Below are 27,104 nucleotides of genomic sequence, written 5' to 3'. Positions count from 1 at the left end.
GGTTAGACGATCAACCACCACAAGGATAGAATTATACCCTCCTTGTGTTGCAGGTAGTCCTACAATAAAGTCCATGGAAATGCTCTCCCACTTACTTAGTGGTATTTCCAAGGGCTGTAAAAGTCCGGGTGGCTTCACCCGCTCGGCCTTGCTTACCTGACACGAGAAACACCGTGTCACATATTCATGAATATGCTTTTTCATATTTGGCCAAAAGAAATCTCGCTTCACGAGATCATATGTCTTCTCGACACCTGGATGTCCCGCACACGGGCTATCATGGCATTGTCGAATGACTCTCTGTCTGAGATCATTCTGACCCGGTACTACAACCTTGCCATTTCTAACTAGCATACCATCCCTTATGGTATATCTTGCATAAATTTGGCCTTTTCTGGATGCCAGGTCATCCTTTTCACTTTCCCCGGGTTTTAACACATGAGCTTTAGGCCATAAGCTCTGGACAAACTCGTCCACCTTTTGAGTTTCTCTGATCTCGGTCATTAGAGCACTCTCTAATACCGTGAAACTCAGGTTGTGCATAATGCGAGACAACGCATCAGCCACCTTATTATCTTTTCCTCTTCGGTACCGAATCGTCAAATTAAACTCCTGCATGAGCTCTGCCCACCTAGCTTGGCGGCCCCTCAAGTCAAGCTGTTTACAAAAATGTTTCAGAGTATCATGATCCACATCCACATAAAACTCTGAACCATACAAATAATGTCTCCATGTTTTCAAAGCATGGATAACAGCATACAACTCCAATTCATGAGTTGGCCAATTCCTTTTGAGAGGGAGAAAGCTTCTTGCTTTCAAAGGCTACTGGCCTTCCCTCTTGAAGGAGGACTGCTCCTACCGCAATGCCACTTGCATCGGTTTCTAGGAACAACGGTTTCTGGGGATCAACTATTTTTAACACCGGTCCTGAGACCACAGCTTGTTTTATGGTGTTAAAACTTTCCTGTTGATTCTGTCCCCAAATAAAAGGTACTTTATCTGAGGTCAGATCAGTTAATGGCGATACTATTCCGGAATATCCTTTGATATGTCTTCTATAAAACTGGACAAATCCCAAGAATGATCGCAACGCGGTTAGACTCTGAGGGATTGGCCAAGTTAGTATCGCAGCCACTTTCTTCGGATCCATTTCTACCCCCTGTGGAGTAATTATGAACCCTAAGTACTCAAGCCTAACCATACACAGTATAGTTTTCTTTTTATTCACATAAAGACTGGCTTTCCTCAAAGTACTGAACACTATCCTTAAATGTTCACGATGCTCAGTAACACTTTTACTGAATATCAGGATGTCGTCAATAAAATGTACTACGAACTTTCCGATATACGGACGTAGTAAATCGTTCATAAGCATGACGAAGGTCGCTGGAGCATTGGTAAGTCCGAAGGGCATTACCAAAAACTCATAATGACCAAACCTGCTTCTGAAAGCGGTTTTATGCACATCCTTGGCTCTAATCCGGATCTGATGGTAGCCGCACTTAAGATCTATCTTGCTGAAAATCACGGCTCCATGCAATGCATCTAGCAAATCATCAATCCGAGCCATCGGATACCTGTGCTTCATAGTGATATTATTCACTACTCTGTAATCTATACAGAGGCAAAACGTATCATCCTTTTTCTTCTTTAATATCACTCGCGAAGCAAAAGGTGAGAAACTTGGTTGAATCTGCCCCAACTTGAGGTATTCTTCCAGTTGTCTACGCACCTCCGCCTCTTCAGCAAAACTCATTCTATAGGGAGGTCTATTTACACGTTCTGCCCCCGGGATCAGTTCAATCTTATGTTGAACTTTCCGCTCTGGAGGTAACCCATAAGGTAGTTCATCCCTAAAACATTCAGAGAACTCATTTGTTATAAGATTAGCCAGCTTGGCCACCTCACCACTTTGCATAACATCAGTGCTAGCCGAAGAATCATCCACCGGCTCTACCGATGCTGTACAAAGGAATAAAAACTCTATTTGAGCTTTTCTGATTTCCATCACGGAAACCAACGGTCCCTGAGGTATATCTTTTTCACCTCGCAAGACATAAAGCACATCATTCATCTTGAATTGATATACGTGCTTTTTCCAATCAATGGCTGGATTCTTCCTAGAATGCCACGCCATACCCAGGGCTATATCTGCATGAGCAAGCTTGGTCATTTTAAAATCAAGCTTCTCAGCATAGTCCTGAATCCGAAGCTCCAACTGGGTAACCCTTTGGTCCCATACTTCAGTTGAACTTCCATCTGCCATCCTGACTGTATACGCATAGTCAGATGGACTTGTTTTTAATTTCAGCCTCTTCACGAGCTTGGAGTTAATCACATTGTGAGTTGACGCCGAGTCAAACAACACAATGACATCATGACCGGCCACTTGCCCTTTCATTTTAATTAACTCCGTATCATTGAAGGCTGTATACCCCGTTGCTGTGGGCTTAGATAGGATGTTATCAGGTGCACTCGTCACTAACTTAGCAACAGATACACATAACAAACAAGGTACTAACCTCTGAGAAGGTCCCGCCAGTTGCATCTGCATATGTTCCGCATTGGGACTCTCCTGCATTTCTACGTCGCATTCAGATATTATCATATTAGCCGTGCGATGGTCTTTATTCAGTGGACAATCCTTCCACTGATGTCGCTAAAGGCAGCCGAAGCACAATCCTTCTTTTCTAGCTTTCTCTTTTTGTTCAGGGGTCAACGAGGACTTTGACCAAGCCCGGGCTGCCATTGGAGTTATTTTCCTTTTCACCCCAACGGTGGTACTTGTTTTTACTGGTCCCTCAACCGGCTTCACCTGCTTGGTTTGGCCACTTGGCTGCGAGACACTTGTCTTTGAAACCCATTCCCTCGGAAATCCCCCTTTTTTCGGGTACTCATACTGAGTCCCTGCCTGCACAAATCCACCAGATCTGCCTCTGGCATCCTCATAGTTCAGGGCTACTGCTATAGATTCATCTAATGTAGTCACATATTTAGCCCGAACTTCCATTTTGATTTTGTCGTTCAGTCCATAGATATAGTCTTTTAACTGAACCGACATAGGGAGAGGGTCTGTGATTTTCATGACACATTCCCTGAATTTGTCAGTGTACTCTGCCACTGACAGACTCCTCTGACGAAGATTTCTATAAGCATCCCAAGCTCGGGATTCTTCATCAGGTGGGAGAAAGTGTTTCTTGAATTCAGCTTTAAACCCTTCCCAGGTGGTTGGAGCAACTTGATCCTTCTGTTGCTTTATCCACCATCTGTCCGTTGCCTCAATAAACAGGTGTGTGGCCTCGCGGATTTTCTTTAGATCGGATCTAATCTCACAAATGGCGAAGGCTTCTTCCCACTTGTGTAACCAAACCTCGATCACATCAGAGCTGCGCTCGGTCATCTGACCAGCATACTTCTCCGGTCTATAATTAGCGATATTAGGCACTTTGACCCTGGCGCGCTCTAAGGAATGTATACTGGGCTCTGGCTCTACTGGAGCTTTGCCCTTATCAATTCTAGACAGTCTAGCCGACAAGGCTTGCACCATCTCCCTGATCTCATTTTGACCAGCATTCACTTGAAGCTGCTGGTTCATAATCTGCTGTAAAGCATCCTCTAATATGGAAATCCTACCAATCAATGTAGGTGCTACATGATGTGACATCTGTTGTGTAGACTACACTCTAGACTCACTAGGATTCACCCTTGAATTCTGCCCTTCTGCCTCCATAGTTCCACAATGGAAGATGGGGGGGGGGGTTTTTTTTTTTTTTTTTTCAGTCTTTTCTAAAACCCAAATAACCAATATATACACCCTTCACTCTGTTCTGCTTTCCTGGGGTTTTTTGTTTTTCTTTTCTACGGTACAGAAATAACTGCATGGAAAAAAAACTGCATGGAAAGAAAGGGCTCCCTAGTTGTTTCGCAACGATCCCGGCTGCTCTTCTCAGACATACAATTCCCCTTCGAAGTCCCTTCCAAATAGGCTGTGCAGAGGCCTTAGAATGCCTCGTAGGCGGTGCTTCTGCAGATCAGATATGCGGCTATTAATTGACGTAACGCCTTCACGTTACGTAGACTATCATCCCACTCCAAAATCGTATATTGCCAGCTGCGCTACGTCCCCTGCGCTCATCCTCGTCCACCTCCTAAATCTGCACGCTGTTGTTCGTCAACATCGCACAAGGTAAAATATGCTCTGATTAAAGAAGGTCCCGCAACCCGTTGATTACGATCCAACGCCTTCACCGACGAATATCCACGTCACCTCTCACTGCCTTACGTGACACCAAATGTTAGGCTCAGCCTAAGCTTTTCTCTCTCCTATGCTCTCAGCAAAGTCACACAGGTGCTGGCATCAATTTGAATTATGCACGTCACAATTCTGCTCACTATCCCGATTTCCAGTCCAAAAAAACAGTCGCGATATCATTCTTCTTGTCGACGTCTGCTCCTTGACCCGTCACCTGCGACTGTTTTTCCACGCCAACAGCCCGTCGCATGTTAGTCGCATCACCTGCTTCATCGATCTTGAAATCGATTCTTCTCTGCCCACAACTACAGCCACGCTTCTTTCTCACGCACAGCCTTTGTAGGCCACGGTGGCCATTTTCCCATTCAGCACGTCAGCTTTCCGTCGATCTCTTCGTCAACGCCTCACCTAGCTCGTCGCTCTTCCCATGATCTCTTCCTTGCCTTGAGCTCTGATACCAACTATTAGATACTCTATCTCTAATTTACGAAGCTCTATTCCATACGTGGATACAACTCACGGGCGATGGCATACGATTCTTCCACCCAGTCAAATTCTCGTGGATAGTAGATCGTCAGATACATGCGTTATTTCATTCATGCTTATCCATGAGACCCTCATTTCCCTAGATAGTTCTCCTTGCCAAATGTCAACATTTTAGCCTCTCCACTTGGTGCACCTTTTTACCCCTCTCTTGGGGCACATTATAAACCACTTGCCCCTTGGCATTATTGCACATTTAGGTGCACCTAGGCCTTAGCACTCAGAACTATCTAGTCAATGCCATTCCACCCTCACCTAGGACCTTGGCAGTTACTTCTCTTGACCATTTCAATTACGCACATTAACTATTACAAAAGTTGGTCATCTAAGAGAAAATGACCACCGATCTATCCGAGGTCATGCTATCCCGGCTAGAGCATAACACAACAGCCCCCCTTGTCATTACGGATCTCCCGCCTCTGTCGTCCAAGATCCTCCAGTGCACAGTAGCCATGCCCAGCCTAATTCAAGAACTCCCAGCAAAGAGCCACCGTTGACTCTTCGAGCAAGAACCCCCGTCACCCTTCTCGCAAAGATACTACCTCCTCGCTTCTCCCCTTCTTTGTGTCAGCTCACGTGCAAACAACGACCGTCTTGCCTTCAGATAACCTTGCTCAGCCAACTACAAACAGATCGTCATCTCTAGGAACCTCCAGTGCCAAGGTCTTCTCAGCATCACCGGCCATCTGCTTGGCCAAAGCCTTTCTACGGTCAGCCTTGAAGCGAACGTGTACCCCGAATTACAGTCAGCCCATGCCTTTAGATTTCGTGGAGCTCACGGACTCTGTTGCCCAAAATCCTCTCCTTCAACCGCACTATCAACACACAACCAAAACTCTACAGGACTTCAGTAAGCGCCACTTGCTTCACCGTGCTCATCATCACCGAGCACCTATAGTCCCTCTGTGCCAAGGCCTGTAGTCGAAGATCCACCCCTCCCTCACGTACGTATCCTTCTTCTAGGTCACGTAGCCACCTTGCCACCTTGCATGCAAATCCAAAAATGCCCATATCCTAATCACATAACACCTCGCCATCCAGAAAGCTTGAGAAAGATTCATGTAGTCACGTTCACATACACACCCTCCTTTCCAAATCAATTCGGCCACCTTAGCTTCATTCAGCCACCTCATCATAGCATTTTACCACTCTCCATTCCCTTCCCCCCAAAAGCTCAAGGATCTCGAGATGCAGGAAGGCCAAGCCATCACTGATCATATTGCCAGGATTACTGATCTACATGATTAGCTCGCAAGTATTGATGAGGAAATAGAAGACAAGAAGCTCATCTCTATTACTCTCAATAGCTTAGCGCCCTCATATGGCACATTCGTCACTTCATTGACCATTGTTCTCAAGGCAGCCCCACTCTCGTTCGATGAGTTAGTTGGGCTTTTGTTGCAGGAAGAGGAGAGATGCTCAAATTCTGCCAAAGCCTCTTGTCAGGGTAAGCAAGCGCTTGCCATGGGTGGAAAGGGCAAATTTCAGAAAAAGTTTGAGCCAAAACACAGCCATACAACTCAGCCCAAGGAGGGGAATGCAAGCAGTTCAAGCAAAAATCAGAAAAAGGGCAAATGCAATTATTGCAAGAAGCCGAGGCATTACATCGCAGACTATCAGAAAAGGATTGCCAATGAAAAGAAGAGGCAAAGGGACAGCTCTAGCAGTAATTTTGTCACCCCCACTGAAACTCGTGCTTCAGATGCACATGGTGAAGCTCATCTTGCCCAAGGTGATAGAGATTTTGTGTTTGCTGCATTTAATGAGAAGATGGATGCCAAGGGGGATTTGAATGCTGAAAATCAATCAGAGGATGCTTCCCTTGTTGCAAGTGATACATGGTACAATGGTGCTACTAAGCATATGACTCCTCGCCAGGAGTGGTTTGAGAGCATCACACCTGTTCATGGCAGATAGGTTACATGTGCCAATGATGCTTCTCAAGACATCATCAGAGTTGGGCACATTCCCATTCAGCTTGATAATGGGAAAGTTAAGTATATCCGAGATGTTTGGTATGTTCCAAATTTGAGGCAAAATCTGATTTCAATTTCAACTATTGCACATGATCAACATATGTTGGTCGAATTTCAGGATAACCAATGCAGGATCAAGGATACAAAGAAACGGTACGAGGTTGTAGCAACAGGCACATATGACAGAGGCTTATGCAAGCTTGATGCTCAACCTTATGATTAGAAGATATTGGCTATAGCAAACACTTCCCAGGCTGATTTATGGCATGCCAGGTTTGGACATGTCCATCACAGGGCATTGTCCTACTTGTACAACAATAATATGACTCAGGGAATGCCAAAATTGCAGCAACCAGGAAATGAAGTGTGTGACGGGTGTGCACTTGGCAAATTGCATCGCTTGCCATTCAGTAAACAAGGCAAGAATTGGGTCAAGGCAACCGGAGTGTTGCAGATAGTGCATAGTGATGTATGTGTCCCCATGACTATTCCCATGCATAGAGGAGCAAGGTACTTTGTGACCTTTATAGATGACTTCTCCAGGTTCAAATGGCTTTTTCTCATGAAGGAAAAATCTGAGGTTTTCTATTAGTTTTAGGAGTTCAAAGCTATGGCTAAGAACCAAACCAATTCTGGAATTGAAACACTCAACTCAGATAGAGGGGGAGAGTACATGTCACGTGCATTCTACACACCACAGCATAATCCAATATCTCTGAGAGGAAGAATCGTACTCTCATGGAAATGATGAGATGCATGCTGAAATTCAAGAGAGTCTCAAAGGCTTTTTGGGGAGAAGTAGTTGTGACAGCCACTTATATTCAGAACAGATGCCCTACCAAAGCTTTGGTTAATGTGACTCCATTTGAGGCTTTGTATGGCTTTAAGCCAAAGGTTAGTCATTTCAGAGTTTTTGGCTCAGTGGCATATGCTTTGGTTCCAGATGCAATCGGACAAGCTTGATGACAAGAGTGTCAAATGCATTTTCGTGGGGTATAGCATTGAAAGCAGGGGATTTTTGGCTCCTGCACCCCTCCTTGCTGCCCCCTCCCCCCCCATCTCCCCTCCCTCGCTGCTGTAGCCCCCCCGCGCTGCTGCACCCCCCCCTGCGCGCTGCCTCCTCCCCCGTGCGCTGCCTCTTCCCTCCCCTCCCTCCTACTTGCTGCTCCCCCCACCTCCTCCCTCCCCTCCTTGCTTCTCCTCCCTCCCCTCCCCCCTACCCCCCTCCTCCCCCCCCCCGACTCCCCTCCCTCGCTGCTGCAGCCCCCCCCGCGCTGCTGCTACCTCCCCCCGCACGCTGCCTCCTCCCTCCCCTCCCCCCTACCTGCTGCTCCCCCTGCCTCCCCCCCCCCCGCTCTTTCTTTGCTTCCCCGCCCCCCTCTCCTCCACATTTCCTCTCCTCTATCCCCCCCTCCTCTCCTCTCCCTCCTCTCCTCTTGCTGCCCCCCCTATTTGCTGACTCCTCTGCTCATCCTCTCTCTCCCTCCTTCCTTTCACCCTCTTCCCTCATCTGGAGTACCCTTTTATCCTTTAGGGGTCTCATGGGATACAGGAAAGCGGACGGAGTTCTTCCTTGTGTTTGAATCGGCCTTTTCCACCTCGATTAACGAATGGGTTCCCACTCAGTCAATCCGTTACCGCCCACACCGGCCGCGAGAACCGTCACTTTCTCAAAAGACGAGCTACAGCAGTTGCAAAAGGATTTGGACCGTGAGTGTTCCACGACTCTCTTCGCACGCATCCATGGCTCCCACCCCTCCAGGTCACAAGCTAGAGATTGGATGCTTGCGGCGCTTCCTCAGGAGCTTGCCCCCCACCTTAAGGATGTTCGTTTGTTGGGACAAGGTTTCTTTCAGGTGTGCCCAGATTCCCCGGACGTCACGAGATTGGATGTCACTTCACAGACACTCACCTCTTTCAGGACAGGCCTTGGATTTGTTTTGCATTGTAGCAGGGGCTCACATTAACTAGAACAAATCCAATGGTTTTTGGATTAGTGATGAGGACACTCCATATTGAGGTGTTGATATTGGCTTCAAAGGGGTGTCTCCGTCAGGTATCTTGGATGCTAGGTTGGGGTGGGCATTTCTCCAACACAACAGTTTGCTCCCGTGTTGGAGAGCATTAGGAAAGAACTCCTATTTTGGAGTTCGACCAGACTTGGCCTTGCATCCAGAGTGGTGGTTGTGAACCAGGTACTGTTGGCTATAGCCTGGTTGTTTGTTCTTGCTGGTGCCGATCTACAAGCAGTATCACTCAACTCAAGAGACCTATCAGGAATTTTTTGTGGAGTGGATTAGACGGCACTTCAAATGTGATAACCAACGTGGTGTGGGAGACTCTTATTCTACCCACAGAGGAAGGGGGTCTCAATATTATTGATCCAGACTTGCAGTGTAGAGCTTTGCTCTACAAGATGGTGGTCAGAGGTTTGATGCCTGGTCAGGAGCCATGGAAGGATTTTTTCTTACGCAATATGCAGACATGCACACCTTCTCAGGGAGGAGATTGGATGGACAGCCCTAGATGGATGTTTACGTCAGCCCATCTCAGACCTCCTACCTCCCCTCTCATGGCTGCCATTCTGAAAGCTTGGGACAGCTTTAGAAGTACTCTTCGGAGAGTTCCACCCTCCTCTCGTGAAAAAATTGACAGGCAGCCCATCATGTGAAATTATTTCATACTAGACGAGCATGGCAGATCACTGGGCATGTCACACTACATGCAGTGGTCTAGATGGGAGTTGGGCCCTGCCTCCACTGTGTGTGCTTGGAAAGCTTTCATAATGCTTCCAGAGGATTAGAGAGTTCGTTCAATTAGTCACCTCAGAGGAAGTGCAGCCAGGATGCAATAGATAGATGCAACCAGACCAGTGGAGTGGATGGATACACACCATTTGCCTATCTCGGAGTCCACCTGGTTGGGAGCTTTTACAAGGACAAGTATCTCTTTGCAGGTTATAGCCTTGCGGGATTCACATGAGGATACCCTTGTCTTTCAAGTTCATGCAGGAGGCAGATTTCACAGATCTTCAGAGGACATTCTCTTGGAGGCTCCTTTTCAGCTTGTCAGGATTGTAGGATACATGGAGATGGGTAGAGATTCACAGTGGTATCTTGATCCAGACCCCGTTCTCTTGGCTCTTGGATCTTGGAGGCTTTGGTTGTATGGAGGTTCCCCTATTAGATCCTTGTAGTGGGATCCAGGGGAATGGGAGTGGATAGATGAAGGGCACCGAGAGAAGAGCATCCCCTTCTTTCGTTACACAGTCAGAAATGCCAGGAGATTCCAACTTAGTTGTAGAGGTTGGAGGCCCTCTAGAGCTCCTCATTGGGATACTTTTCAGATTTCTGCAAAGATGCAGAAAAACTTTTGGAGGAGACTTTGGAAATCCCTCAGGAATAGGAAAATCACGTTATTCATTCGGCTTTCTATTCATGGAGGGATTGCAGTGAACCTGTGGAGATCTCTGCCCAGATACTGGCCATAGTCTGAGAAGGGTGAACCTGGGAGTCCTCCAAAGCCTCTGTACATCTGGCTCTCCAAATATGCCATGCTGTAATACTAGCCAGAATCTCCCAAGATGTGTCTACAAAAGCGTGGGGAGCTCTGAATGGAGTAAATGGAACAACCCGAAGGGAGCATGACTCTACAAGGTGTCATCAAACAAAGAAAGCTATGTCCGTGTCATGTCCCTCGAAGAAAGCCTGTGGACCAGTGAGTGACAACCAAGCAACTGATCCCCAGGTCAAGAAGAAGGGTGCTCTATGAAAATGCAAAGTATCCTAGCAACACCCTTCCAAATCGTCCTTGCCTGTGTGCACTCCCAAAGGCAGTGCTGCACTGACTCAACCGCTGAGTGGCATTGAGGATATATAAGGTCAGCCCCGAGAACCTGACACACTTTGATGGCCATTTGGGCGAACATACAGGGAACCTCCAGGACTGCTACTGCTAGGAGGGTTGCTTTTCTCAGAGTCTCGAGGGGTTCTCCTTTCTTCTCTGACTCTCTTTCAGGGATGAGGTGGCATTTTCGCCACCTAGGATTTTTGTTTGCTCGTTCTGAGCTGTTTTTTTAATATGCTTGACATGATGTACTCCCGCACTTGAGCTTGCTCTACGGTTTTTTATTCATACTAAATAAAGTACTTTTCTTGCCAAAAAAAAAAGTAATGAAATTACATCAATTTTGGGAAATCCCCAAAAAATTTACATGTCAAAGGCTTCAATTATGCCAAAGGACTGCAAAATCAGAAAAAGCCCTAAATTCTGGAAATTAGGGTTTTTATTCAAAATTAGGATTTCCAAAAATTTAGGCCTTTTCAATAATTTGTTGTAGGAAAGTGTCCTAGCAACACTCAGGAGCTCTCTGATCATGAAAGTCCCAAAAAATACTGAGTATCCAACCTGAAATTTCAAAACTCGACTTTTAGGTCAAAAAACACAGTTTTGACTGTTTTTCTTAGATTTCAGCATTGGATTTGCTGTTCAGAGTGTCGTCCAGCAGCAATAGAGGTGGCGTCTGTAGAGATAAAGGCGGAAGCTGAAAAATGACCTCAGCCAAACCCTAAATCGTCCAAAACAGTGTGGTGGCTGGTAGAGAGGCCACGAACTTGCTGAAAAAGGGGTATAGAGTGAAGTTTTCGCGATGAAGAGCTCCAAGACCAGCAGCTTCACCAATGGCAGCAGCTCCAAGCTTGAATTTGTTGAAAAAGAGCAGCTCATGGAGAGGCTAAGGGTGAAAAGAGAAGAAGATAGGGAGAAAGGAGTGGGGGGGAGCTCAATCATGGAGGAGAGGATGGCTTCCATTTGCGGGCTTCCCTCATCCTCTAGATTAAGCAGGGAGAAGGGAAAGGTAGGAAAGGAGGCTCTGATACTGCATGAAGGTGCATGGTGGAGAGGGAGAGAGAGAGAGAGAGGGTAGGATAGGGAGAGAGATAATGATACTCAAAGAGAGACATAATGAAATGGAAATGAAATAGCAAGAGCAATGAACAAAATGAAAGTACACACATGTAGACCAAAGAGCTTGTAAGCTTGATGAAGGCACATGGTGGAGAAGGGAGAGAGAGAGAGGGTAGGCTAGGGAGAGAGATAATGATACTCAAAGAAAGGCATAATGAAATAGAAATGAGATGACTAAGCAATGAACAAATGAAAGTACTCACATGTAGACCAAAGAGCTTGTAGCTTGATACTTGATTGATTTGACACTAGACAAGTACAACTCTTATTTAGAGCCCACACACACATATGAACACCAATACATATGGGATAACTCCCAATGTGACACATGGCATCCATAGGACACACTAGACTAGAACTCGCACTAGAACACACCAAACTGACTCATCTTGACTCCATTTCCTAACACCCTCCCATGGAGGAAAGGTGAGTGACTACTGGAATGAAACCAAGAACATGACAATGATGGTCATCGAACTGTGCAATGACAGTCTAGAACTAGACATGGCTCCCATGCTATCTCAGAGGCAAGTGAGCCTGGCTTAGAGAGTAGTGAGCATGGTATATAGACTTAGAGGCTCAACTAACATGGCTCAGGTACTCATCATGCATGGATGCGTGGCCAACTCAGAGGTCTAGGAAACTTGTGTACCAACATCCTAGAACTCACATGCCAGGCCTGATAAATAGACCTATCAAAGCCAATACATGGATCCCATAGTACATCCCCCTCTTGGCTCCAGGGACTAATTAGGGACATGGAGCCAAACACCATAAATATAAAAACAATACATCATTTTAGGAGGACTAGACAGAGAACCTTATTGACTCACCACACATCATTTATTTCATTCATTTTTTGAAACAACCCAGGGCAGAGTACCCAAAATAGAACATGATTAGAAACTATATGGATCATCATCTCCATTTCCTATGGAGGGAAAGAGAGATGTCAGATTTCAGCAGTAAGAGCATAACTTGTGTCGGAGGGTCGTCACTCGTGGTGACTACAACCCAATTGGCATGGTCCTTAGTTTGCTGTTTGGCAAGCTTCTGGTAGCATCGGTCCTCCGTATGACCAAGCTTGTTACAAAAGGTGCACTTGAGAGGCTTGAATGTCTTTCCATGTGCTGGTATGCCCTGGGATTCAATCTCCTAGTGGAGGCAAGAACCTCTATAGTATCCAAAGAAGAGATCGGAGATTCTTTCTTCCGGCGATCTTTTTCGAGAAGAAGAGTCACCATATCATCAAAGGTAGTCGTGAGCCTAAGTATTTCGAGAGTATGCTCAAAACGAGTGACTCCTTCCATACTCTTCATGAGGACAGCCATTTTGTCCTTGTCGTTCAGGGAACACTTCAGGCTGGAAAGTTGTTGCACAAGAGATTGCATTTTTGTAAGAGAGATGGAGAGGAAGATGGAGCAGTAAAAAAGTGAGGATAGTTCAGCTCATTTGGAGGAGAAGAGGTAGAGAGCAGAAATGGCACGCGTCCCGTAGGCAATGAGCAGCAATGGCAGGTGTACGGGCAGGTTGTACGGGCTGGTATGGTGCAGCAAGCAAGGGCAGCAGTCCTGAGAGCATTACGGAGGCCTGGTGGGCAGATTGTATGGGGTGGAACAGTCCGTACTGTACGGAACACAATCCGTACGGACTATACGGACTGTGTTCGTCAGGTTTTACGACCTTTTAGCGAAATTGACCAAGTCATTAATTGGAGTTATACATTGTTATCCATGCTTTAAAAACATGGAGGCATTATTTGTATGGTTCAGAGTTCTACATGGATGTGGATCATGATACTCTGAAGCATTTTTGTAAACAACCTGACTTGAGAGGCCACCAAGCTAGGGGGGCAGAGCTCATGCAAGAGTTTAACATGACGATTCGGTACCAAAGAGGGAAGAAAAGTAAAGTTAATGATGTGTTGTTGCGCATTATGCATAATATGAGTTTCACAGTATTAAAGAGTGCTCTAATGATCGAGATTAGAGAAACTTAGAAAATGGATGAGTTCATCTAGAGCCTTTGGCCTAAGGCTTATGTGGTTAAACCCGGGGAAAAGGATGACCTGGCATCCAAAAAAGGCCGAACCTATGCAAGATATACCATAGCGGATGGTATGTTGAAACTAAATGGCAAGGTAGTAGTACCTAATCAAAATGGTTTTAGGCAAAGGGTCATTCCATAGTGCCATGATAGCCCGTGTGCGGGACAGCCAAGTGTAATCATCATAACCACTAGAAAGTGATGTGAGATGGAAGTCCTTGGTGCAATGCATACCGACCCGCCTCTATCCAATGCCCAATCATCAATATTTAATGTCAATCCGTGTATGGATGGCCATACACACCCTCCTATTCGACCACGAGAACAAGAGCGAATGAGGTAGAGTCTGAAAGGTATCATCTGTCCAAGTATCTCTACCATGGAGTTGGAAAAGGAAGGCATCCCAAGCTGCTCTATCCAATGAGTGAATATATTCCTCTCTTCTTATCTGAAGGCCACTCCACCATGTTGACGTCCCCTCAAACAATCCACGAGTCTACAATGTAGGCCGAAGAGAGAAGTTTCTTCTAGAAAAGGACAAGATCCCCTCTGTTGTTTTTGCGAATAAAGGTTGAGGAGACCAATCTTACATCCCCCAATCAAGAAAATGATCCATTGTTCTCTAGAGGAAATAATGACACCATGTCAACTACAAGGGAAAGAAAGGAATCTGACACAAAAATGCATGTTCCTCCCCACGTGCCCAAAGTAGGAGACTAAAATGTATGTCATAAAAGCAATTTGCCTAGCTTTGAGCTAATTTTGGCATCCAATTTTGTATTCCTAAATAAAAAGAATGTGAATGGATCCCCAATAACAATTGGAAGGAGTTGATTACAAATCAGTTGCCTATAACAACGATGGGACACATCACCAAGGCCCTGTATGCTCTAGCTACCAATCCTCATCGGTAGGAGGAAGTAAGATGGAACACCTTACCGAACCTAGTGTCGAAAACAACTCCCTCCTCAGAAGAGGATCAATCACTATCATCTATTTTCAATTTATAAGATTGCAACTTCAAGAAAACCTTGAAGTTTGTGATTTTGTTACCCAAAAGATTCTCGAGATGCGCCCATATTGCCTTGGCCGTTGATTTGAAGTCAATGTGATGAATCACAGTATCATCGAGGCAAAGTCCGATGATAGCAATAGCTTTTGGGTTGTGTTGCTTCCATGTCTTGAGTTGTTGAGGATCTTTTGTGGGAGTGTCATCCTCAATAGCATCCCATACATTTTCTTTCATGAGGAGCAACTGAACCTTAGTTTGCCAAGTAGGGAATCCTTCCCCCTTGAACTTCTCGACGAGCAATGAGTTGGAGGAAAGAGATGTCATCATACCCAGAATTGCATCTTCCAATGTAGAGGGTACAAACTCCATCTCTCCAAGATCATCCAGGGAGAGAAAGAGTTCCTCCTAGCCAAGAACTTTGGCAGAGTGCCCAAATTCCCTGTTTGCAAAGATAAAGAAGAAACAAGAGCCACACCCTTCCCTCAATCAATGAAGGGAGACTCAATAGCTGGAGTGGAAGGGGGCTACTTGGATTGAGGACCAAGGCTTGCGAGAGCATCTAAAGAAAATGCATCAATGGTGTCACCCAAGGCTTGGCCTAGGGCATCGTGGGCCACAAGATTATCAAGATCATGGGCATCACTAGCCACAACCAAAAATGGGATCTCAGTATCCTGGATAGGTGCAGGGTTGGAAGCAAGAGAAGTGAGACCAAGTGAAGGTGAAACAACAACTCTAAATGCCACTCATCCAAGGGCAGCATGTAAGGGGTGAGTAGTTGATGCAACAGGTGGTGGATGCGCAACTGGTGTTGGACGTGTAGGAGGTGCCATAGGAGCTCTCTATCAAGGACGAGGAGGGGCCGCACTAGAAGATTTATTGGGCCTCTTTTGCTTCTTTGGGCAATCTCTAGCAAAATGCCCAATGGTCCTATAAATCTGACACACTGATCATGTGTGCCCACTATCTTGACTCTCTGCTAAAACAAAGAACCATTTGTGCACTGAAATATAATATGGTCATCTGAAATGAGGATCACGGCCCCCATCTGGGGACCCGATCAAATGAATGCCTCCACTGCTGCGAAGGAAGGGAAACTAGGGAGGGGGGATCTCTATGACCAGCCCAAATGATCTAAGGAAGACCAGGGAATCTGATGAAGACCCATGTAAGTCATCTATCCTCCTCTACTAGGTAAAAAATCAACGGTAATGGAGTGAGAAAAATCCTCCTGGAACCTAGTGCCAAAGGACTCGAATATAGCATTGTACTCGTGGCATCATCCGGAGAATCAAAAGCTACTTGGAAGAAGCCTCACCCCAATAAACGAATATCTGAAATGCGGGGGGCGAGTTTTGGAGCTAGAGCAGCAAGCATCCAATCCCTAGCTTGTGATCTGGAAGGGCGGGACCATGGATGCATGCAGAAAAAGTGGTGGAGCTTTCAATCTCCACATCCTTTTTGAGATGCAATTGCTCGTCTTTTGAAAAATGATGGTTCCTGTGGCTGATGGAAGTGGTCGAGGATTGCCTGAATGGGGATGCATTCAACAATCAAAAAATGGGAGGTAGACTCAAAACACAAAAGAGATCCATCCATCATTTTGCAGAGGCTAGAAGGGGTGGGCAAGAGAAGGGGAGAAGGTAGAACGTAGAACAAAAAACCTAAAGGACAGCTAAGGGTAGGAAAGGGGCTGGGAGAGGGTAGAGGCAGATAGGGAAGAGGCCGAGAGGGGGAGAGAGAAGGGCTAAAAAGAAGAGGGAGGAGCTGAGAGGGAGAGGGAGAGGCTGAGGGAGAGGGTGAAGCTGAGATAGAGAGGGAGGGGCTGAGGGAGAGGTGAATCTGAGAGGGCAAGGGAGGGACTGAGGGAGAGGGAGAGGCTGGGAGGGAGAGGGAGGGGCTGAGGGTAGCTGCTGCAAGAATTGAAGCTGAAGAAGGTAGGAAAATGAAGGCACCTTCTTGGAACTGAAATTTGTGGCAGGAGTAACTCAAAAATGGAGCTTCGAAGCACGTTTTTGACTGTGAAGGTGTTGCAAACTGAAGCTTACACCTTCCTCTGACATTGAGGACTGACATGTACCAAGCAAAAATGAAGCAAGATTGTACAATTTTGAGGGCAGATGTGTCTGGAAGCAGTCAGAGCTGTTTCTTGAATATCCAATTTGAAATGCAGCTTGTTCGTGCAGCTTCTTGGCCCTGGATATGGAGCTGTAATCTGCGCAAATGTTGTGGCTGAAGCCATGAATTTGAAGCTGATTTTGGGAGATTTCTCTACCTTCACAAGAAGCAGGTGGAGCTGAGATGAGGAAGCGATACAGTATAACAGATCGTGTGACTTCTGGCCCTGGAAAAAAACAACGAAATGCAGTTCAGGGGGGAGAGGAAGGGAAACAAGCGAGGGAGCTGAGGGGCTGGGAGACAGCTGAGAGGAAGGAGTTAGGGGAGCAGGAGAGGGAGCACGATGGGGAGCTTGATAGTCTTTGATGATTTTGACACTGCTGTTTTTTGGGATGCCACTCCACATTTGAAAGACTTGTGACTTTAAACCTTTGCTCATTAAGTCGGCACTCTTGCTCCTCGTGAATCCCTTACAAAAAGCAGGATGCAGCTACTAGAAGATGAATTCAAACATGGTGCACAAGATTAAGAGATCAGACAGTAGAATAGCTAAAAATCTGCGTATGAAGATGGACATAGGCATAACCCAAGTTCTGAGGGAATAATCTTGAAAAGGTTTTCAGGACACTACTGATCTTGAGGTCAAAGGTTGCAAAACAATGTATTCTTAGAAACTAACGTCTAAAAATTACAATGACCAATTACATGAATTGTAAAAAAGCAATAAAGCACATGCACTTTTACAGGGCATGACATTGCATCACCTAAAGTAATGCCATCTGGCTTTTGGCGTATCAACTCTTCTAGCTGCTGAAGTTCATGCAAATTTCGAAGGTAATCCATAAATTTCTCAAATCCCTGCATTAGAAGTGATATCCTTAGCAAAACCCATTACAATTTCAGAATGGATATAATTGTACATATTATTTGAATCGAAAATAATATTTTGGAGTACAATGCAAACCAATTCTGAAGGTCAAGAACAAAAAAAGGCAACAACTTTAAGCGAATGTGCAGATAATTAACTGCCTTTTGAAACAAAATTTAACCTGAGAATAGAACGTGCTTGTAGGATCTGATAGAGGATTTCCACTACATTGAAACTCATTTAGATTCTTCAACAGCCCAAGTGATGGAGGTACTTCTGTGAGGTGGTTTCCATGAGCATCTAACACAGCAAGTTCCTGTAAATTTTGCAATGCCTTGGGTAGAGATGAGAGAAGGTTTTCGCTGACATCTAGACGTTGCAGGCTTCTCAATAGTCCCAGGGACTCTGGTAGTTCCATGAGCCTATTTTGAGCTGCAATAGAAACTGTATTACGTTACCATTGCAACATGTCCACGTTCTACCTACAGCTCTGGTTAATGCTTTCTCTAATCATCAGTCTTGATGCATTTTAAAACCTTGAAAGTTAGTATGCATTTGAGACACATGGTTACCTTGCAAAATTATAATTATTTCATAATGTAGCCAGAGATAAGCCTTACCAAGGTTCAAGTACACCAGTAAGCTGAGTCGGCCCCAAAATGCAGGAAGTGTCATTAATTGGTTCTTTGAGAAGTTAAGCTCTCTAAGAGAAACCAAACAACATATGCCAGAATCTATTTCTTTAATTTCATTATCTGAGAAATCCATGACCTGCCCCAACAAAGATAGACACAAATGATATAAATCCAACCTATGATCAACTCAAGTATTTCCTTGTGACTATGACAAATGACAGAAGTTAACTTTGTTGCTAATCAGTACCACGTTTAAACTTGTTTAGACAGTCGTACGATTTTTGTTTAAACACATTTAAACTTGTTTAGACAGTCGCACGATTTTTGTAAGCTCTAAAGCTCTTTGGATATGACAAGGAAAAGCTATGTAAAGTGTCTTGTACACAAAACACAGTCGTTAAGATGAAAATTCCCGAAGACTATACTAACCTGAAGCTTTCCAAAACGTAGCACAACAGGAGGCAATTGTTGAAAATGGTTCTTGCTCAAGCGCAGAATGCGCAGTGTGCGAAACTCTCCAAATTCATTTGGCAATTCAGATAACAAATTACTGCAATCATGATATGATAAGATATGTAATCTGTCTTTTCATAAGATATCAAATTACTGCAATCATGATATGATAAGATATGCAAACTGTCTTTTGCCGAATGACAAGGATTGTAAATTGCGTCATACCAGTAATACAATGCACGAGTGACTATAGACACGCACATGTGCATGCATGTGTGTGTGTGTGCGCTCATCCCTCAAGCAGTCTAGGGTTTGAGAATTCGCTTTCCTAATGCTACCTTTGGGGAGTTTTTCTGGCTTTTTGGGATTCATCCACCCAGATAAGAGTTTGATTTGTTTTTCACTTGGGTTCGTTATATGGCACTATGGACTTTATGGAAGAATAGAAATCATAGAGTCTTTGGTGATCCTGCATTTTCCACATTTTCTTTTTTTAGGCACTCTTTGCAGCAATCTAGATCTCTTTGATTATCTACAAAATCATTATATAGAACATGATGTATACTTGTCATATAGTGAGATTTTTTGTTGATGCAATTTGGCATATCTCATTTTTTGGGATAGCCAAACTATAATATAAATTATCAAAATTTTCACCCAAAATAAAAAATAAAAGTGTGTGTGTGTGTGTATCTTGGTGGCAATCACAACTCAAGAAAATTTGGAAAGCCAAATTTCCATTAAAATAGAGGCTTTTCCTTTGGAGATGTATAGTGGGAGCTTTTTCTGTTGGGGTGAAATTGGCAGCACGTCGTATTGCTTCCTCTTCCTGCCCCCGTTGCTCTCATCCCCGCGAGACAGTTCCCCACTTGTTATGGTCTTGCCCGCACTCTCGGATATTGATCACTCATGTCTCTCATTTGCTGCGGCTTCGGTTTCCCTCTATCAGATTTGGGAAACCTTTCTGGATGTTTGGATGCCTCTCATCTCAGATGTCTCCTTTCCTCCTTTTCTTTCACTGGGCTCGTTTCTGGCTACTATGGACTATTTGGACACAGAGATTGCATTCTAGAATGGGACAACAGTTTCCTCAGGCATATGCTTTCTTCAGAATGTCCCTCAAGCAATCTTTATATGATAGTTATGCTGCGAGGGACTTGGGATGATACTAGTCTTGAAGTGTTCTCTGACTGTTTTTGAGTTTTCTCATCAGCCTCCTTTTGGGAGTCTAATGCTATGTACATTGATATCATGTTAACAATATAGATACTGGTTTCACAAAAAAAAGTGTGTGTGTGTAGGTTTTGTTGAAGGAGTATACTTTGCTTCTCAAGGTTTTTATGAAGTGCACTTTTTGGATGCCTCATATCGTCAGCAGATATTGGAGATGTCACCACTATTCTATGGCAGACAAATGGTGCATGTCATGCCATGGTCGCCAAATAAGGATTATCATGGTCTCATTCGACATCACTGCCCTGTATGGGTTGAGGTAGTGGATTTTCCGGATTATATGAGGGCTGAGTTACCAAGTTTGGCAGCTACTTTGGGGCAAGTTGTATGCCCACCCCGTCCTTCGGGTAATCGCAATCGGTTTTGTGTTCTTTGGGATACAGATCACCCAACCCCTCCTTCCATTGCGGTAGAAGTGGAGGATGTTCCCCTGGGTGAAAAATATTTTGACTTGAAATGGGGAGTATTCGCAGGTGCTTGTTTCACATGTCATAAGTTTGGCCACTTAGCCTCACAATGTCCTGCAGTCTTGCATCAGCTCCCACCTACAGCTATTGCTCCAAAAAATACTTCCCCCCCAACTTATGGCCCGGGGCCTAAGGCTATGCCTACCAAGCTGGGTGATGTGGCAAATCTGTCCCTCCCAAAGAAAATGTGGTTCAGGTTTCAGCCAAGCAAAAGGATAAGGGAAAGGGCAAAATTTCAGAATCTCATGCCTCTCCCCAGGGTGCCTGGCAGCAACCCAAAAAGGTATTTGCACTCAAACCATGACCGTTACAATCTCGCCATTGGGATGCTGCAACTTCCACCCCTGGTCAGACCTCTACCCCTGCTGATAGCCTCACTTCTCAACTATGGGTTGATGTCTTAAAGAGGGGCATCCCTGTATGTGACAATGACGAGGATCATAGAGCTAATGATCCAGGAGGCCAGGTGGATGTTGATGTCATGGCTGAGGCCTGACAGCTTATACTTTACCATGCTTTTTGGTTTGACTGTACATATCTTCTATGTCTACTTCAATTACTTGCATTACATACAATGTTCAGGGTCTTTGCAATGTCAATAAGTGGAGACTTTTTTGGCACTATGTACATAGAATGCACCCCGATGTAATCTCTTTACAGGAACACAATCAACACTTCTTGGCTGGCCAGCAAGGCCACTATGCTGGTTATGATATCTTTTATGCTGGTACAATGCATTTTTCGGGGGTTTGCATGCTGATAAAACATGATATGCAGCCCACGGTTGCTTACAATGATCCCCAGGGTCGATGGATGGTGATCAGATGCATCTATCATGCTGATCTCTATGAAATAGCATCTGTTTATGCCTTTCAGACTTCTGCGACAAGAGCTAGAATGTGGGCCTCCCTTAAACAATATCCATGGTCGTCCAATGCCTTTTTGTGTGGAGACTTCAATAACTCGCCTGCCATTCAAGACAATACCACTCATCGTTCTCATATGATCCCCACTGAGCTTCGACATTGGGAAGATATGCTTTCATTCTTGAATGCAGAAGATTTATGGCTCTCAACAAGGGATAGAGATATGGGTTATACATATCATCACAATGCCTTTACTCACTACTGGGCTCGACTTGACAGATGGTATTTGCTGCATGCTCAACAGTATGCTAGTTTTACATGTGCACTATGGGTTGATCATTCCCTCTTGCTATCTGATCACTTCCCAGTATGCTTGACATTATCTACAGCACGTTTGATAGATGATATGCCTTTTTTTGGTCGTTGCCTACTCCATGTTAATAGTGCTTATCTGCTTCATCAACAATTTCAGAACATGGTGAGAGTGGCTGTCCGCCCCCTCCTCTTACATGCTTAGGAGAACATGGATTTTGCTTGGATCAGTCTTGCTCATCGCTTGCAGGCTGTTATTCAAGATTATGGACGGAGTTACATGGGAAACCTCAGGCTTAAGCTGAAATGGGCTCAATCTCACAAGCAACAAATGGATGTAATCAGTTCTCATAGGCAGCTTACCTCCTTTGAATAGGATTCTTGTGCTTATGCGGTTCATATCATCCATCAAAATGATCTTCGCAAATTAAAGAAGTGGCGAATTCGAGCTCGCATGAAACCCCTTTTGGATAAGGGCTGCTCCTCCAAAGCCTTTTTTAAAAGCCTCCATGCGGATAGGCGAAAGGAGGATATCTGCAGGATCAAGAAAGATGATGGCACCTGGACCACTTCCAAGTCAAAATTGGAATTGCAATGTTCTAGTCATTTCCAACATCTCTTTTCTCCTCAGCTTGATCATTTGATGCAAGTGAATGCAGCCAGATCTCAATTTCTTATGCATGTTCAGCCTATATTGTCTTGGGAACAGGCTCATGCATTGGAGCAGCCCTTTATGCTTAATGAACTGGATGATGCTTTGAGTCATTTACGTAAAGGCAGCTCTCCTGGTTGGGATGGATTGACTGTTGAATTTTTCCGTGCATTTTGGGGTGATCTCAAGAACACTCATCTTCTAATGATCAATCATGCTTGGGCAGAACAATCTCTTTCTCCTTCTTGGAAACATGGCCTTGTCAAATTGATCCCCAAAAAAAGGTTGTGTGAGACTATGGTTGATTGGCGGCCCATATCTCTTATGCCAGTTATTTACAAACTCATTGCCAAAATGATTGTCCTCAGGGGTCTAGCAAAGGCAAAGGGTGTGGGCGAGATGGAGGCATTACATCCTGTGCCTCTATCTTGAAAACTCATTGGACCTAGACCTTGGATGGAGACAAATCAATGGAGAAGGCATGAACCCCCTCCATAAGCCATGCAACCAACCCCCAAGTAAAGGCTTCTTGATCCTCTGTGGGATGGCCACAATCTAGAGGCTCCCACCATATCCTTTGTGCTACTGAGCAAACCCCAAGCAGGACTTCATCCCAGGCAGTATGGGTTTGTTCCCAAAAGGCATATTACTGACAATATCTCCAATGCTTTGCTTGCAATTGAGTATGCCAAATATTCCAAACAAGATGTTCTCATTCTGCAAGTGGACATTGCGAAAGCATTTGATACTGTCCATTGGGATTTCATCTCTCAGACTATGCATAAATTGGGATTTGGCCCTCGGCTGGTCCATATTATTTACTGGCTCTATTCTCATGCCACTGCGCAGTGTTTACTTGGTGGTGGGTTGACAAGAACTTGGACTATGACCCGCTCAGTGAGACAGGGTTGCCCTCTTAGTTCCTTGCTGTATGCCATTGCTACCCATCCGTTACTGTTGCACATGGATCATCTTGCAGATACAGGGCAGCTTCATGGCTTGCAAATTCCAGGGGCACAGTCACAGGCATATGCTGATGATTCATATTTTATGCCCAGGAATTCTCAAAGTGACCTCTCTCATTTGATGCATACTCTGAATGATTTTGGCTTAGCTGCTGGACTACATATCAACTTTCAGAAATCAAGTTTCCTAGCATTGAAAGAAGCTGATTTGGCATACACTTCTTTGGCCAGGCCACATCATCTCTTCCCATACTATTGTGAGGCATCTAGGGTATCCCATTGGCTGGAATATTACCCCGCAACAGCAGCTCAAATGGGTGCTTCAAAAGATCAACAAGAAGCTGGAATACTGGCATTTGTCCACTTGGCCTCTACATGTTCGACTTCGGATAGTACAGTCCATCATTATGGCATATGTGCAGTTTTATTTGCCTCTTCGTCCCTGGTCTTTTAAGCATTTGGCTTCCTATATGTCCCAGGCTATGGAGATATTTTGGAAAAGCAAATCTCATAAAAAGGCTTTGCGACTACTACCGATGCAGTCTATTTGTTCACCTAAGACTCATGGGGGGCTGAATATTCTCAATCTTCAGGTTCACATGTTGGCAAGAAAGAGCACTATGATTGCTGATTTTTTTCAGCAAAAACAGCCATGGGCTATTATGTTAGCAGCCATGTGTGGAAACATGACATCCCATGCATATGGGCATTGGATTACAGATCACTGGGAAGCAGTCATGACCACATTTCAGGGGAAAATTCCTGGTTGTCCTGTTTCTACTGCTTTTATTCATGATTGGAAGAGAATTCTTTCTTATGCTAAATGGACAGGTGCTTCTTCTCATCATGGTAATTCGTTTCGCTTGGAAAGCATCCATTGGAGCAAGGTGTTTGAATCGCCTCTCGCTTTACAGGCACCTATGATTTCCACAAGCTTGCAGGACATTCTCCTTGGGTCTACATCATAGGTCCATTTGGAGAATACTTTCAACTATGTTGCAGCCATTTGTTCCTGTTCCTCCACTGTTTGTACAGGACAGATTACTGGACTGGAATTTGACTTCCTTATCTCCTGCTACATATTCCCTTTCCATGCATAATCTGGCCTCCTCGATGGTCTACATATTTCTTCTTCCACCGCCATGGATTGATAAGCATGCCAACACTCTTTGGAATCTGGATAGGCCTTTATCTTGGTGGCAATTACGACTCATGAAAATTTGGAAAGCCAAATTGCCATTGAAACGGAGGCTTTTCTTTTGGAGATGTATGGTGGGAGCTTTTTCCATTGGGGTGAAATTGGCAGCACATCGCATTGCTTCCCCTTCCTGCCCCCGTTGCTCTCATCACCGCGAGACAGTTCCCCATCTACTTTGGTCTTGCCCGCACTCTCGGATATTGATCACTCATGTCTCCCATTTGTTGCGGCTTCGGTTTCCCTCTATCAGACTCGGGAAACTCTTCTGGATGTTTGGATGCTTCTCATCTCAGATGTCTCCATTCCTCCTTTTCTTTCACTGGACTCGTTTCTAGGTACTATGGACCATTTGGACACAAAGATTGCATTCTAGGATGGGCCAACAGTTCCCTCAGGCATGTAGGTCGTTGAGAGAGAGGTGCTGCTATTTGCCCTTGCCAAAGCTCCCGTGCAGTCGCCCTTGCTGACCGTACAATCGTATGGCCGCCGTACGTTTTTCCGTACGGCCGTACGACCACCTACGCCAACCTCTGCGCAGCTTTGCACGTAGCTCCCGCCTCTCTCCATCGCTGTTTTTTTCTTTTTTCCTGTAGCTTTTCTTCCGTACGTCCGTACGTTTCCCCTTGTGTCTCCGTACATTTTTGCTTTCTCCCGTACAGTCTATCCTTTCCCGTACAGCATCTTCCGTACAGCTCTGCTTCTCTTTTCCGTACAGCCCTGACCGTACCATCGTATAGCCAGGTTTTGTCCGTACGGAGCAGTTCCTCTCCGTATAGTCTCGAGTTTTAACTCTCATGCTTCTCTGTACCCTCCTGTGACTTGCTTGTTTCTGATTCTCTACTCCTCCGTACAGACCCTTTTCCCTTGTCTTCCTTCAACCATGGCTTCAGGTTCGGATGTTAGTACATATGCTCGCAAAGAAAGAACTGCAGAAGCTAAGCGCCGCTCTTCTCAGCCTGCAGCACAAGATGATGAACTTACTATGGAAGCTCAATATGTGTTTGATACCCTCAAGGATGACTTTCAGCAATCACGACAGGAATGGGGCAAACCAGTTCCAGAGGTCACGTACAAATTGAAATTGCCCTCCCTCGTGAATCCTCTCAGGAAATTATCTCAAACTGCGGTTATACTTTTCTTTCCAGGAAGAATCCCAGCAGCCAGTGATGTCGCACAGTGGATTAAGTCCATCCTTGGAGGATGCTTTGTAGAGGGAGTATATTTTGCATCTAGAGGCTTTTATGAGGTGCATTTATCGGATGCTTCATACAAGCAGAGGTTACTTGAGCTTTCTCCCCTCTTTTATGGGAAGCGGATGGTTCATGCTATGCCTTGGTCCCCAAACAACGATTATCAAAGTCTCATACGACATCATTGTCCTGTATGGGTTAAGGTTGTTAATTTCCCAGACTATATGCATGAAGAATTGCCTGGCCTGGCTGCTACTTTGGGACAGGTCATTTGTCCTCCATGCCCTATGGGAAACCGCAACAGGTTCTGCATTCTTTGGGACACAGATTGACCTACCCCTCCTTCTATTGCAGTGGAAGTTGAGGGAGTGCAATTGGGAAAAAAGCATTTTGAACTAAAATGGGGAGTGTTTGCAGGAGCTTGTTTTGCCTGCCACAAGTTTGGGCACCTAGCCTCTGAATGCCCAATGGTTCTACATCAGCCCCCTCCCAATGCATTACCTCCCCAGACCCGGGAAAAAAATGAGAATTTGCAAGCTAAGACACCAAATAGAACTGGAACAAAGAATGCCAAACCAATCAATCAGGTGCAATCATTTGCTGGAAAAGGAAAAGAAAAAGAGAAGATGAAGGAATCTGTGGGAACAGATAGGGATGGCTTTCAACAGCCCAAGAAGGTGGTTGTATTGAAGCAACGCCCCTTTCAATCTCGTCAATGGGATGCCTCCTCTCCCACACCAGGACAGGCTTCCACTTCAGCTCCTGTCCTTCGAAATTGGGTGGGGGTTTTGAAGAAGGGCATCCCCATATGTGATTCTGAAGAAGGGGACAATGTTATATCTTTCATGGACCATGAAGGCATGCAGCCCATGCAGGCAGAGGCTTTGCCTCTCTGATATCTTGTTTTTCATATTTATACCTTTCTATATATATCTCTTTCATGCATCAAACACTTAAGTGCTTTACATACAATGTACAGAGCCTCTGCAATGTCTCAAAGTGGAGGCTTTTCTGGAATTATGTACATAAAATGCAGCCAGATGTTGTTTGTTTGCAAGAGCATAATCAGTACTCTAAGACTGGGCATCATGATTACTTTGGCGGTTATGACATATATTATGCTGGTACCACTACCTACTCAGGTGTATGCATAATGGTCAGACATGAGCTAGAGCCTCAATTGGCCTCCAATGACAACAGTGGCAGATATATGGTCATACAATGTAATGTCAATGGTGATATTCTTGAGTTTGCATCAGTTTATGCCTCCCAGACCTCTGCCATGAGGGCTTCTTTATGGGATTCTTTAAGCAAATATCCATGGAAATCTAATGCATTTATCTGTGGAGATTT

General features: G+C 45.0%; 1 protein-coding gene across 1 annotated transcript in view; it reads right to left on the bottom strand.

Annotated features, from left to right (window-relative positions):
- Positions 1–27,104, bottom strand: part of LOC147894808 (dynein regulatory complex subunit 7-like) — a 589,338-nt gene that overhangs the window by 481,013 nt on the left and 81,221 nt on the right. Inside the window, 4 exon segments of the mRNA XM_087385174.1 lie at positions 17,677–17,770; positions 17,962–18,212; positions 18,401–18,551; positions 18,845–18,965. Coding sequence (XP_087241300.1) covers positions 17,677–17,770; positions 17,962–18,212; positions 18,401–18,551; positions 18,845–18,965 — 617 coding nt within the window.

The sequence above is a fragment of the Dipteris shenzhenensis genome, chromosome 14, assembly GCF_047967505.1.
Source record: "Dipteris shenzhenensis isolate YYH24624 ecotype China chromosome 14, Dip_SZ_1.0, whole genome shotgun sequence".
Taxonomy (NCBI): domain Eukaryota; kingdom Viridiplantae; phylum Streptophyta; class Polypodiopsida; order Gleicheniales; family Dipteridaceae; genus Dipteris; species Dipteris shenzhenensis.
The sequence above is the reverse complement of the archived record's forward strand: the minus strand, read 5'-3'. Positions and strand labels throughout refer to the sequence as shown.